At 42.2% G+C, this 14,244-nt stretch overlaps 1 protein-coding gene across 1 annotated transcript; it reads right to left on the bottom strand.

The window, feature by feature from the left end:
- Positions 1-293: 293 nt before the first annotated feature.
- Positions 294-13,677, bottom strand: LOC117776442 (G-protein coupled receptor family C group 6 member A-like). The gene is made up of 6 exons (XM_034610360.1): positions 13,475-13,677; positions 12,399-12,693; positions 8,305-9,108; positions 7,855-8,067; positions 7,504-7,627; positions 294-1,348 (listed from the first exon to the last, which is right to left on the bottom strand). The coding sequence occupies exons 1-6, from the start codon at positions 13,675-13,677 to the stop codon at positions 294-296; spliced, it is 2,694 nt and encodes an 897-aa protein (XP_034466251.1).
- Between the last annotated feature and the right edge of the window lie 567 nt (positions 13,678-14,244).

Below are 14,244 nucleotides of genomic sequence, written 5' to 3'. Positions count from 1 at the left end.
TTTTTGAGTATGATCTCTCCATTCGTTCTTCTGATGTGGTTAGAAAACATCTTAAGCATTACAGAAAGGTATAATTTGTGAAAAACAGATATTGGAATATTTACCCGATTTCACCCTACATTTTGTTTTGCAAAGTTAGGAAAGCAATGTTCAAGCCACGCCTGATGTTGCATTACACATGAAGAATGCTCCAGTGTCTTTCACACAACTACGTATAAAGGGATTAATTAACAGAAAAAATAAAAGGTCAAATAGCTGCGTCCCTCCTCACAACCCATTTTAAATAATGACAGTTATATGCTGTTTCTTCTGAGGAAGTGTTGTGTTGCTGGACCTAGGTAACCAGCTGCAGGTAGAGAGGGTGGCAGAGCACAGATGAAGTCACGACCGATAGACTGTTTCTCTGACACTGAACTCCAAGATACGGAGATAGATTCAGAGGTTTTGCTGGAATATTGATACACATTGTTTCTGAAAGCACTCGTGGTGTTTTGTTCCTTCTTGAAAATGATAACGTAGCACTTTGGTAAGAAATGGCAGCTGAGGATGCCGTAGTTGGACATGAGAATGACCACCATCTCCACAGCCGAAATGTAAATTCCTGAGGTGGTAACGTAGACAGGAACAAAGAGCATCCAGGAGATAAGGTAGAGCAGCATACTGAAGGTGATGAACTTTGCCTCATTGTAGAACTGTGGAAGTTTGCGGCCTTTGAAGGCACAGATCAAACACACAAACGCTAGGAAAGCTATGTAGCCCAACATCACCCCGAAGGCCAAATATGAGCCCTCGTGACACTCCTCCAGCAAAGTGGTTGGTTGCATGACGATTTGATGAAATGGGCTCTTGAGGACTAGCCAGCAGATACAAATAATCACCTGCAAGGCCACACAGAGGCTGGCCATGACGTAAGGCTTGAAGAGCCTCCGCAGAACCTCCTGCAGTGCAGGGTTGAACTGGAAGGCCAGCAGGATCTGCAGGGTCTTGACCAGGATGCAGGAGACGCACAGAGTGAAGCTGATACCGAAGAGCACCTGTCGAGCCTTACACTGGAAACTGTTGGGCCGACCGACAAACAGCACAGCGCTGATGTAACCGATGACCAGAGAGAATAGGATGACCTGGCTCAGTGGCCCTCCGGCAGCCTTCACTACAGGAGTGTCGCGCTGATGTAAAAACAGAGCTGACACCATCACAGCCAGGATGATACCCAGGGCAGAAAAGGTCAGGAGCACCACAGCAAATCTGTCCTGCCAGGAGAAGAAGAGCACGACTTTGGGGGTGCAGCTGGAGCTGCCCTCTGCTGACCACTCTCTGCTTATGTCACAGCTCAGACACTGATCCATATCTGCAGGGATGGAGGATTACAAGCACAGGTACAGATTAAAACAATAAAAGATCCTATCTGACTCCACAGAATCCCACACCCATCCTGGTGATTAAGCTAACTTGGCTCTGGGTAAACATAAGCATGAGCATAACCAGGTAAGTGAGAAGTGCTTAGTTTATTTTAAAAGATGTTTATCAGTTTCCATCACTTCTACTGCCAAGCAGGGAGTTTCCAGGCATTCAGATCTTTATCAAGTTGTTATCAACATGAAGTGTGACTGCCTTGGAAGGAACATCAGTTTCTACAGTAACAAGTGTCACACCAGCTCACACTTTGTGGTTCTTAGTATTTCTGTAAGGGACAAGATTTTACTTAATTTATTTTGTGTTGTTCTTTCAGTCTATTATTGTGAACTAGTATACATGTTGAAAAGTAAAGAACAGAACCTTTCCATTGTGGTTACTTGTTTGTACAACTGATTATGTGGAGAGATTTGTCTATTCAGGAGCTCTACTTGCCTTGCAACCAGAGGAAACTGGGTCTAAATTGAGTTCAGCTATCATGGTTCCTGCTTCCTGAAAGTCTCTGCTCTGCAGGTCACACTCTCTAATGGCTACGGGACTAACCTGACATCTTGTTCCATCGTTGTTGTCATGCAGTATGATGCTGACACAAGATCATTTACACATGGACACAGAAACCGGACACACTAGTGTTCTGTTTATACTGCAATGTGTATCTGCATATAGGGTGAATTCAGGTAATCTTGGACATTGGGTAATGTGGGACACCTAAGCTTCAGTCTGTTCATTTCCTGTTCTAACCAAATCTAGTCAACAGGACTTTTACTGTAGGTTACCATGGACATCATGTTACTGAAATCACATGACTTCATGGGGGGTCACAGAAAGGGGCAGGACCAGTTTTAATCAGAGGCTCCCCCTTGGAATTGCATGACAAGCTCAATGACATCGGATTCTGACAAGATTAATGTTGTGCAATAATGCATTAAACGTGATACCTAAAATGGTGTGCCTTTCGGCATTCAATAAATTTGGTTACCAAAATGATAACAAACAGCATCAAAGGGTTCATTGTTGAGATGTATGATTCTAAATTTCCACAGGCAAATCAACCTCGCCTGTCAGAGCAAAGCAGCCGTGGAACAAGAGATAAATGCCCTGAGATCGCAAAATGCTCTTCTCCTCCAGGAGGTTCAAACTGCTAGTAAGAAAGCCCTGCACTATTTAGAAGACCAGCACTCAGCAGAGTCAGATCTCTATTCACACAAGGAGGAATTGTTAAAACTTAGATTAGAAGGCCCGGCCTCACATCAGTTTTTCAGCCAATGTGATTCTTGTTATTCCGATTCACACTCCTCCAATAGTGTACGGTTAACTCCCTCTTCACTTCCAAGATGGGACAGAATCCCATCCGACCCGAAGTCTTTGGGAATTAAGTCACCTCCTGATCCTCCACTGACAGGAAGAGGTAACAGCTTCCTAACTTCCCATCTCTCTGACTCTGACACTGACATTGATGACGCATGTAGTTTATCCTCAAGAACACATTGTGCCTCATATACTTCGCATCCACTGATGCATGACACATTTTTCCATGCACAACTCTCCAAAGGGGGGACTTCAACATTCAAGAATGTTTTAGCACCTCCCCCTCAACCAGAGAGACCTGTAGCAGGTGATGCACGTGCCTGGACCTCACAGTGTCCTCGCTTTGATTTGCTTGAGTTTCTAGCTAAAGATAATTAACAATTTGATCCAGACAACTGTGATAACAATATTGATAATTACTTTATGTATACTTCCATGTATACGCACACATGTTGTACTGATGACACAGCAAGAAAAACCTTCAATGCAGCAGATCAGGAAGATGTCACAGGTGGCTTGGGAAACTATTGTCACTTCCAAGGCTACAGTAGGTGCAACCGAGCCTGTCAAAACAAACAGCACGGTGTCAAATTCATCCGCAGCCTCAAAACTTCATCCTCACAACAAAACAAAGGGGGGGTGACAACAGGCAGCGTAGGGACACAGAGCGTACCCGCCATGTCCACCAACTTCTCAGAGATAGGCATTCCCAGATGTAGCCAGATGCGCGCTCCCTCCCTGCCGCTGCGGGGCGCTCTACCTGTTCTAATGGCGCACCAGTCATTAGGCGACGTCAGGCGTCCCGTATTTAAGGAGGCGGCCGTGTTTGGCTCGCACTCCTTCCGTTTCCGCTCCTCTCCGGTGGGTCGTGGATAGCGCGGAAGAGCTACCTCTGTAGCCGCGGCGTGGTTGTGCAGCAGCCAGCGCCTCCTCTAATTTTTTCCCCCTCGTACGCAGCGTGACTGACTGCTGGCGTGGGATCGCTCCGCCGGGGGACCTTCGGGGTGCAGTTGCGGGTCTGCTTTGTAAGTAACGTTGTCTGCCGTCTCTTGCTTCTCTTACCCAAGCTGACTGTTTATGTCATGCAACAGCTGGACTCATCTACGGCTGGGGGAGACTCCCACCCTCCGGTTTTCTGTGAAGGTGCCTTGGCTTGCAGGGTGGTGCGTATGGCCCCATTATTCACCCAATTCAGTTATGTTGTCATATTAATTATTAAATTTGTTTATTTCGCCCTCCTAGAGGCCCTGCTCCTTCGTCGGCCGTCATTGGCCACCACGTCTCAGACGGACCTGCTGTTTTGGCTTTACCGGAAATTGCACTATCCTAAATCACACTTTTAATGAACTGTTGCAGCTAATAAGAGCACGGCTCCACAGTTGAAGACTGCCCGGGCTCAGGACCAAGGAAGTGGGTTCTTAAAGTATTGTCTCGTGCACTGTGGCTCTCCACGCTACACCTTCACGGCGCGTGGAGTGATCACCACAAAGGGACGCCTAGTTTTTTAGCAACCTTTAAATCCCGTTTATATTGGTTGGTGTTTTGTTGTTCTGTTTTGTTTTTGTTGTTTCAATGCAGACATGTTTTAATTATTTTATTGTTGGTCAGGTGCTGTGGGCCTGAGGCGGCGACCCAATTCCTGGTGGCGGCGTTTTCTTCACAACCCGTTTTGTTGGTTTGCTGTGTCACGGGTGGCGAGTTTATTAATCCTTCCCCTTTTTCTTTGGTTGTCGTCGCAGTGGTAAATCCCAGCCCTGTCCCTGTGTTGCTCCTGTCAAGCGTTTTATTGCATGTTAATTGGTGTTCTGTTTGTTTTCATTTTGCTTGTTGATTTATGCATTTATTTGAGTTATATTAAAGTTCTTTTTTTTATTAGTTAAACACGTCTCTTGCCCCATGATTTAAACGAACCTGTGCTGTTGCACTTACAATACTTGAGTTATTTCCTGGAGGTGAAATTCCCCAGGTGGCGTTGTGGCAACCTCTCACTATCCCCGCTTTCCCACCTCGCTACACACAGTAGAAGCTGTAGGAAGCCATACTCTGACATTCTGGCCCAGACAAATTACTACTGCTCAGAAGATGACGACAGCATCTCTGAGTACAGTTCAAAACATGGTTATGACCAAGCACACAGTGACAGCGCCTCTGAAGTCCTCTTGGACTCTGGCTCCCCAGAGCGTTACAGCCCTGAGCAACGACACAGGCGATCCAGAGCTCGCTCCTCACGGCCATAACCAACACCGTTAACCCCGGTACTGACAGTGGGTATTAAGTTTCTTACAGTTAATAGGAAAACTGTTTTGTTAGCAACAGCAGCAAACTCCAAAACCTAAATTCTGATTCAACTTATATACCACTGCCAACTTTGTAAATATGTTTGGATCGACTACTTTCCATTCCATAATAATGTAGTCCATACAACACATGTTAGGACATTAGCATATTATGACAGAAACAATGATACCATCATTTTGATTTTGAGACTTTGAAAAATTATGACACCCTTTCGCAGAAAAAAGCTGCCTGGAGGTTAAAATTGTTAAATCTGCCAGATCAGACTGAGTACTACATTGAGTAGGATCCAATGAGTGAACACAAAACTCTTGGACATTCCAAATATGACCTTATCATTGTATGTGCCACTCTCTCTGCATCCTAGCGTACAATTTGTCAAATTTTTCCTTTTTCTCCCTAACCTAGTGAAGAGCACAGGTTATTCATATTGTACTGTCATTGTAATCTTTATTATTATTATTTGTCTAATTTTAATCTTGCTTAGCCAAACTAGATAGTATAAACAATGCCCAGATGTTACCATCCAAATGAACTGACAATTGACTTTTCCAGCTTTGGACTAAACATGTTCAAGTTCGCCCTCAGGAACACACGTCCGGTGCGATCCTGAGAACCTGGTATTTGTGAACTACAGTTCGGCCTACATGTGTAGTCAAAAGCCTAAGGCCGCATGTCCTTTGTTCTGGAGAAAACCAGAAACCTCCAGAACTGTCTCCCAGGGTGCCTCAACGTCACACAGAGGTGTGAAAACCGACCGGGGGCACAAGTTTCAACTACTATTGGTCACTCTGGGCCCATGACCTATGAGGTCACCAAGCCAATATAAGGCCAGTTCTCCCCCCTTCTTCCTCTTTCCATGCACCCCTCCGAGAGGAGCACACCGCTCTTCCTCGATTCCTCTCTCCGATTCCTCTCTCCGAGAGGAGCTCGAAGATGCAGCTTTCCACTCACCTCAACAAGGAAACCTCCTAATCCAAGCTCTACCAACCTTCAGGCAGCGACACGAGGTCCGGCCTAAACAACGAACAGCAAAACCGTTGCACCGCACAGCAGAACCACAAAGACAGGAGACGCAACCCAGCAAGACGACTTCACAGAACTTCGAACAGCACAGCAACCTTTTTTTTCCCCTTTCCATGGACGGGTAACACAACTGGGCCTAATAATTATACTAGGCTAAGCAAAGACTGTTTATTTGATTCCTTGTGATGTTTATAAGTTTGATTTGTGTTGCTGTGATATTTTGGTTACAAGTTATTTGAAAGTTAATGTTAGTTATGCTCTTCAGTCTTTCCTTGCATGCATCTAGTAACTTTCTCTAATTTGGCACCAACACAGAAACACGCATATCTCAGCACCCATCTCTCTGACCCCCGCTACATGTCGTAAACATTCCAAAGGGGGGAGTCCGTTATCTTTAGAGTGGCCAGCCGCCTTTTTGGAAGCACGCTCACTCACACAGACACACACACACACGCATACTCACATACACATCTTTGTTTAGTAAGTACACCGTTAGTAATTTGTCTTTTTATACTTTATTACCTTCATAATAAATGTTTTTCTTTCACAAATGTTTTTTCATTAATGTTGCATAAGTGAATTTTGCCAACCTCTACACTGTCAAGAACTCTATATCCTTCAACTTAGCTAACTATCTATATGGTAATTTTGGTTATAGTTATTAATTTAATTGTTAATCAGAGTTCCAAATTTGTAGTTAGTACTTTTATGAGACTTAATCAATAAATTGGCTATCTTTTCCCTTCCTTTGAAGGGTGGTGCCCCGAATAACTTTAATCAATTAAAGTTATTTAATATTCATATTTTTAATAATTTTCAATGTTTTATTTTGATATCCAAATTTATTGAATGCCGAAAGGCACAGCATTTAATGGTATCACGTTTAATGCATTATTGCACAACATTAATGTTAAGGATACAAATCTGTTGTAAATTAAACAATTTGAAACAAAAGCTTGGTAATTAAGCATTGCTTCAACAAAATGAAATCTGTGCTTTTACTCTGAAGACAAAGGCAGAAAAAGGTAGATGCAGTTACATTCTAAGTCAACAGTAGATTACTGATAAACTGATGAATTACTGATAAACTACACATCTTAAAACCTAATTTTATAGACTTGCTTTCATGTGATGTTGGGTTTTTACTGTTTTTATCATTTTCTTACACCTTTTATTTTACTTGTTCATTTATTTTTATTGTCATATTACTGCTTTTATGTGTTCAAATTTTCATTTACTTTTCTTGCTTTGCTATTAAAGCACTTTTTAAAATCTTTCTTTTAAAAAGTGATATATAAATAAAGTTTATTATTATTGATATCCTCCCTCTTTGCTCCTTGGATGTGATAACACCTGGGTTTCTGTACTTGTAAGCACACACACCCCTAATGACAGCTTTTATTTACTGTGCACGTGTAGTAAATGTGTCCAGTGAATCCGATGTGTGCAGGGGTGACAAACCTGTTTTATTCGAGTAGTAGTTCGCAGTACAGTTGATGCACTCATAACAACAGGTGTGTTGACCTTCGGCTGTTTTTTTTAACTCTCCAGGGACGCAGCTATTGGAGCACTTGGAGATGATGTCCTGCAGAAATCAGAGAGATTACATTCAACACTTCATTTCATTATTCTTGTCTTATTTTGTATTATATTTCTTATATCAAATGTATTAGATTTTTCCTGAATTCTGCTTTTTGTATATACAAACTGAAATGGTGTTTTCAGCTTCAATGGTCTGCATGGTTTCAGTTAACACATTTTGCAGTAATGCATGTGTGTCACGTTCCTAAGGGCAGCAGGATTAGGGCCTACCTTCAGGTCCTGGAGGTGATGGGTGCTCACATTGGTGTAAGTGAAGTTGTTGGTGTTTAGGTTGTATTCAGCCACAACCTCAGTGATATGATTATTTCCTCCATCTGAGTACCACATTTTCAGGTCGTAGCCCAGGTTGATGTCACCGCTGCCGTCAAACTTATAGGTTTTTCCTCGAAATTTAAACTCTTGCGAAAACAGAGGTTTCAGCAGCTACAGGATAGAAAACATTTCATTATCAGCCCAGTACCTTGGAAAAGTCTAAACCGCACTATCTTGATGTGACAATGATAAATAGCCCTGTGCAGAGTCCATCTCCTATCCCTTTGGCTGTGGGGTCTGCTGCTCACTTGTTGCACTTCAGCTCAACTCAGTGTCAGAGACCTCTGGGTACCTCCACAGCCTTGTTTTTACACACACACACACACACACACACACACGTGTAATTACCTCCCAGGGTTGCATTGTGCCTGGTGTTTTGCAGTCTCTGCTCCTGCAGACAAAAGCCACAGTCTGAGTAATGGCGCTGACAGCCATCTCAACACTAATGATAGTGGGGGCATGAGTGTGTTTCCTGAGATTTTTCACAGCTTCTGAAATAAGCTTAGTGTCTTCAAAATCTTTACTGGCATTTAGCTGCCAATAGAACTCCTTCATGAAGGGGTTATTCCTTGTAAATTCATGTCCAGCTGCCTCCAGCCTGCTCAGGTAGTCCTTAATTGATGACGGGTCTCCACTCTTGAAGGTGAAGCCCACAACGTATCCTATGTCCCTCAGAGTCGCGTTTACTTGCACAGAGTTGCTAGAGGACCAGGTGTCACTGGCCACCCAAACTCTTCTCATTGACTCCATGTTCTGTCCTGCTCTCAGTGTCTTATGCTTCAGCTCCTGGAAAAGATACCTCATGTGAGTTGACTTGGCAAATGATACAATGACCTGCACCTTGGGATTGTTGAGAATGGTTGTGGCAGTGTCCCCGATATCAGAGTAGACATCATGACTGGTCACAGCCTGAGGTAGAATCGATATGAAAGCCACACAGATCCCCTTTTCAGAGGCCTGGGACACAAAGTGTTCCAGAGCTGATCGGCCATAATCTCCATCTGTGGTAACTATTCCCACCCAGTTCCAGCCGTAGGTGTGGAGCAGACTGACCATGGCAGCTGTCTGATGTTTATCATTAGGAACAGTCCTCAAAAACGAAGGGAAGCGGCTCTTATCACTCATAATGACAGCAGTTGATGAATAGCTGATCTGGAGAAAAAAACAGATGATATCATTTTTAAAGATGTGACCTAATGGTTGAATGAATGCACTTATTGGAAGTCACTTTGGATAAAAGTGTCAGATAAATGATCTGTAATGTAATTTAATATGTATCTACTCAGATCTTGAGTTGCAACTTACAACCTCTAATAAACACTTGTTCGTATGTCGTCACCTTCCTAAAATAATGGCCTAAGTCATTTTTTGACAAAAATGATTTTTATGCCTAAATCATCTCCTCATGATGCTGGCCACCTCTGGTAAAATCGCCTACATCCTCAGTTGAACAGATCATGCAATTCTACCCCTGTTGTATAATGGCCTATGTCAAGAGTGTGACTTAGGCTGTTTTATTTTGTCTAAGTCAAAAGACAATGTGACTAAGGCAATTTTACAAGCTTTTCAAGATGGCGGCTGCATCAAGAAGAATGAAAATCTACCTAGCCGCTGAAGTTATTTCCATGATTCAGGGCTCGTCCCCTATTGGTAAGTGATGAGGTTTACTATAATATAGTCTAGGCTATAAATATTGCATAGTTATTTAGTCTTTTAATCAGTCTTTTTAGTCAGCATTTTAGTCAGCAAAATAGCTAAGTCCATGAAGCTAGCATTTAGCTAGCAAGAGTGGAAAGGCTCCAGAATCTGTGGCTGTTACAAGTGATAGGCTTTCAGGATCCTCTTTACTTTTGTGTTTTTATTTAATGAAAATCTCACTTGAACATAATATTAGTAATCATAACATCATTTGACCGGTATAATAGTATGCCTGTTGTGCAGTGTCTAGAGGCAGCTTGTGCACCCCTAGGGGTGCATGCACACCACTTTGGGAATCCCTGATGTAGCTTAATACAAGTGACCACAAGGCAATGGATGTTTTTCAGAATGATCACACATTTGTGACTGTACACCTCAAAGGGTTGAAATGTTTTTCCTTTTTGGTAGGAGATGCACTTGACAATTCTGACACCGATCAGGCCTCATCCACTGAAAATGACAATGAGACCGTCGTTGAAAAGATGAAGCAGCATGTACCAGGCCAAGACTCTGTTTCAGATGGAGCAGACAATACCTTAAACACTCCCGTGGATTTAGTTCAAGATGCCAAGCAGACACATCCACACCATAAAGAGGACATATCTGATGATGATGATTTCATAAGCGATCCAGACTATACCCCATTCTGTAATGAGTCCTCTGCCCCTGAAAATGTAGACAGCCTAACCATGGTAGCAACAACTCCAGAACAGCAGGATGAGGATGAGGATGAGGATGTGGATGAGGATGAGGATGAGGATGAGGATGAGGATTTAAACAATACGGTCAAAAGGAAAAGAAATAAAGGCCTTAGTCCGGGAACATGGAAGCAAAATGAATCGAAGGAGAAACGTCTCAAAGGAATGTCATACAAGAGCAAAGGTGGCAAAGAAATAAGTGTAAAGGCTGTGGGTCCTCCCTGCAACTCGAAATTATGTCAGCGAGTCTCAACTCGAGACCGCAAAGTCATTACAGAAGAGCAGCGGCACTGGATCTTTCAGAAGATTTGGGCAATGAACACCTGGGAAGAACGTCGGTTATACGTCACCACTTTGGCCACAAAGGTTAAAATAAAGAGTGGCAATCATGCAAAGCTTGAAACTGATGTCAAGGATTTCCTTAAGGACTGCTTGAGGGACCTGCCCACTGTTGATTCACACTACTGCAGAAGCACAGAGACCTACAAAGACAAGAAGTTCCTTCAACCAGGCACAACCATCTCCCAACTACATCGGGAAGTATTCTGTATTCATTCCGCGAAAAGATCAGTGTGATGTTTATGTTTCATTCAAGCATGGGAATATCAGTAAGACTGCACCCGAGGTATTTGCACACCTTCAATATCGCCATTTTGAAGGTGTGATCAAAGACCATCCAGAACTCAAGCAGATCATAGTGTGGAGCGACGGTTGCGGTTATCAGAACCGCAGTGCATGTGTGGCGAATGCATTCTCTGAGCTTGCAAGGAAATATGGCAGTAATAACACAGAAATACCTTGTTGCAGGGCACACACAAATGGAGTGTGACAGCATGCATAGTACTATTGAATGCAAAATAGTTACGGATATCTTCACCCCGAAAGACTATGTCATCATACTCCAGACTGCAAGAATTAGGCCATCACCTTACCATGTGAAGGTGCTCAAGCATGATGAGTTCCTGAAAATGAATGGATCTTACTTCATTAGCATCAGACCAGGCAAAAAAGCTGGAGATCCGACTGTGCATCACTTGCGGGCTCTTCAGTTTAGCAGTGAAGGCAAGGTCCATTTCAAGCTGTCCTTCTCAGAGGACTCTGCGTGGGAAGCACTGCCACAGAGGGTACAGGTGCCAAATGAGCCGATAGCATGGATAAGAATGTTTCCATGTGCTCTGCCAATCAAGGAGAGAAAGTTCCAGGACCTCCAATCAATGAAGCACGTCATGCCCGTTGAGTGTCATCACTTCTTTGACAATTTACCACATTAATAGGCATCAGTCAAGAACCCAGCAAAGAAGAGCTGGAGGGAGAAGTGAGGAGATGCACATGCCTCCTCAGCATTATGTTTAGTTAGTTTGTTAGTAATGCTTTATTGTTGACAGAGTTGAAGGTTTAAAATTGCTTAAGTCACAAAGGCATGTTCAAAAATTTGCCTAAGTCATTTATTCCTCTTATTGTACATAATTGACAGACATTGTTATTAGTATGTCAATAGTCATCTATTGTCATAACCTTTTTGAGTGAAATTATTAATAAATATCATATATTCAATATTTGGTAAACATTTTTGTGTTTTCTGAAAAACCTGAAAAAATGACTTGGGCCATTAGTTTAAGAGGGTGACGATGTGTAAATTTCCAACTTTTTTGTTTGGTCACAGTTTTGTTTGGTAACGCACAAAACTGCTTCACCTTTAACTTTCCCAGCAAAAAGGTTAAGATGCATATGTGTCTCAATTCAGGGGCTGCATCCTACGGAGGACACAGGGGCCCACGAAAGAGGAGGTCTTTGTAGAGGCCGAACTGAAGTTATATGGTCTGGTTTACAGAGGATTTTTTCAATTTTCAAGTTCTCCATCAACAGAGGATGCAGCTTTATCTGTGGATCCTCACTTTGAATATGTCCTGGACTGTGCAAATGTTCATGATCATAAAAGGTACGGCTGCTGATGTTTATCAGCTGCCACTGCAAACCTGTTCTGCTGCTTTCTATAACAGTCAACGCTATGTGTGTCAGTGTTGCCACAGAGGGTCAGCAGCTTACTTGAGGAATCATCTGGAGTGTCAGTTGCCTGGCGATGGCAATGGATACTTCAGAGTAAGAGGCACCTATAACAGCCATGACTGGCTGTCCACAGGCAGAGGTGTTGCTCTCTGTGTAGCAGTTGTCCCGCTGCATGAAGTCTCCTATGGCTCTCAGAGCTGTGCTGGGATCATCGCAAGAGTCCGCGATTAGGTAACCCAGAGTGACGTTCACAGCCTTGAGCAGAGGGGACTTATTCATGACCTCGATCGCATTGATCATAGCCAGAGCCAAAATCAGGCTTCTTTCATCAAACCTGTGAGAACAATACATTTATTATTCCAATAATAAATACAGGATGTATGTGATAGAATGGAGACTGTGAGGGACAAGAAGACAGAGAACAAATAACTGTGTGACAAATAAAAATAATTCTAAAACTAAAAATCTATTTCTTTTACTTGAAATCTCTACATATGAGACAAAGGTTGAATTATCCAACACCCAGTCTCTGGCGGGTGCGTTCTTCATCAAATGAGTCTAACCCACACAATAAGGAGGTAAGGTTGACTCGTCTCAGTGAACAAAATTACATCTTGAAGTGTCAGTGAGAAAATCTTTGTATGTTTCCTAATATGTATTTGTTGCCGTACTTCAGTTGAGTGTTACCATCTCATAATGCATTTTCTTCTTTCTATTTTTTCTTGACATTTTAGAGGGAAATATTACTTTTTATTCCACCACATTTATATGAGAGCAACAGCTCGCAAGTACTATGTTAATTGTTAATTACCAAAAATATTAATTTAACCCTAACCCCAAAGTTTGGTACAGTATATTGTAACTGTGTTTCTGTTTCTGATAATACTTCACATTTGACTGCTATCAATATTATTATCAATATTTAAATATACACATTGACAACTTTAGTACTTTTACACTTTGAATACATTTGGAGTATCACTTTGAGTGCATGATTGCTACATTTATTTGTTATGGCACGTTTTGAAATATGCTGTTACTACTTCAAGTCTCTGAAAACATTTTTGAGAAACAAATGTTTGGATAATTGATTTCATTAATCTGGATGATATCACCTGATACATGGCTGTGGTTGTGGTATGAAAGAGTGGTCTTTGTCGTGTGCATCCTCATGAATGGGAAAGATTCCTGCGATGACGATATCTCCTGCAGCTGTAGCTTCCATCCTCCTGGTATAATTTTCAGTGGCATGTCCTGTATCCATAATAAAAAGGAAAACTGTGATATGAAAGTTGATTACAAGAACAACCCAGGCCATATCACTATCCTCTGTGTTTGCTGTCTGAGCTCTCGCTGGTTTTTCACCTCTGGCAGAGTGATACCTTTTTAAGCATCTTCCCAAGGCTAAAAGAAAACTCTCTCTTGCTTCCTCATTCACACTTTTCTCTTCTCACATTCTCCCCTGTAGCCCTGCCCACTTCATGACTGACAGTGAGGGAGTCATTGTTCTGCAGCTTTCATCATATCTGCTCTTGTGCCTACGCATTTTGCAGCCCACAGCACATTTTCAAATGTTGTGTTGTGTAAAAAACGAAATGCATCAGTTTACGATCATATACCACAGAAAAAGATTAAACCCCCACGTTAGAGGAGCTTTAACTAGACAAATAAATCCATCATTAAAATTAGTACTTGGAAGAATTTATATTGTATATAGCACCTTTCAAAACACAGTTATAAGGTGTTTCACAAGTTAACAATGAAACATTTTAAGTAAACAATAAAAACAATTGCAAAAGCAGTTTGAAGATCACCGACAATAGAGCACTGACTGTTGAAGAATTAAAAAGAGTAAAAAGTAGATCAAATAAAAACTAGGGCTACG

The sequence above is a fragment of the Hippoglossus hippoglossus genome, chromosome 16 (genome assembly GCF_009819705.1).
Source record: "Hippoglossus hippoglossus isolate fHipHip1 chromosome 16, fHipHip1.pri, whole genome shotgun sequence".
In the NCBI taxonomy this organism is placed as follows: domain Eukaryota; kingdom Metazoa; phylum Chordata; class Actinopteri; order Pleuronectiformes; family Pleuronectidae; genus Hippoglossus; species Hippoglossus hippoglossus.
This window is presented reverse-complemented; position numbering and strand designations above follow the sequence as displayed.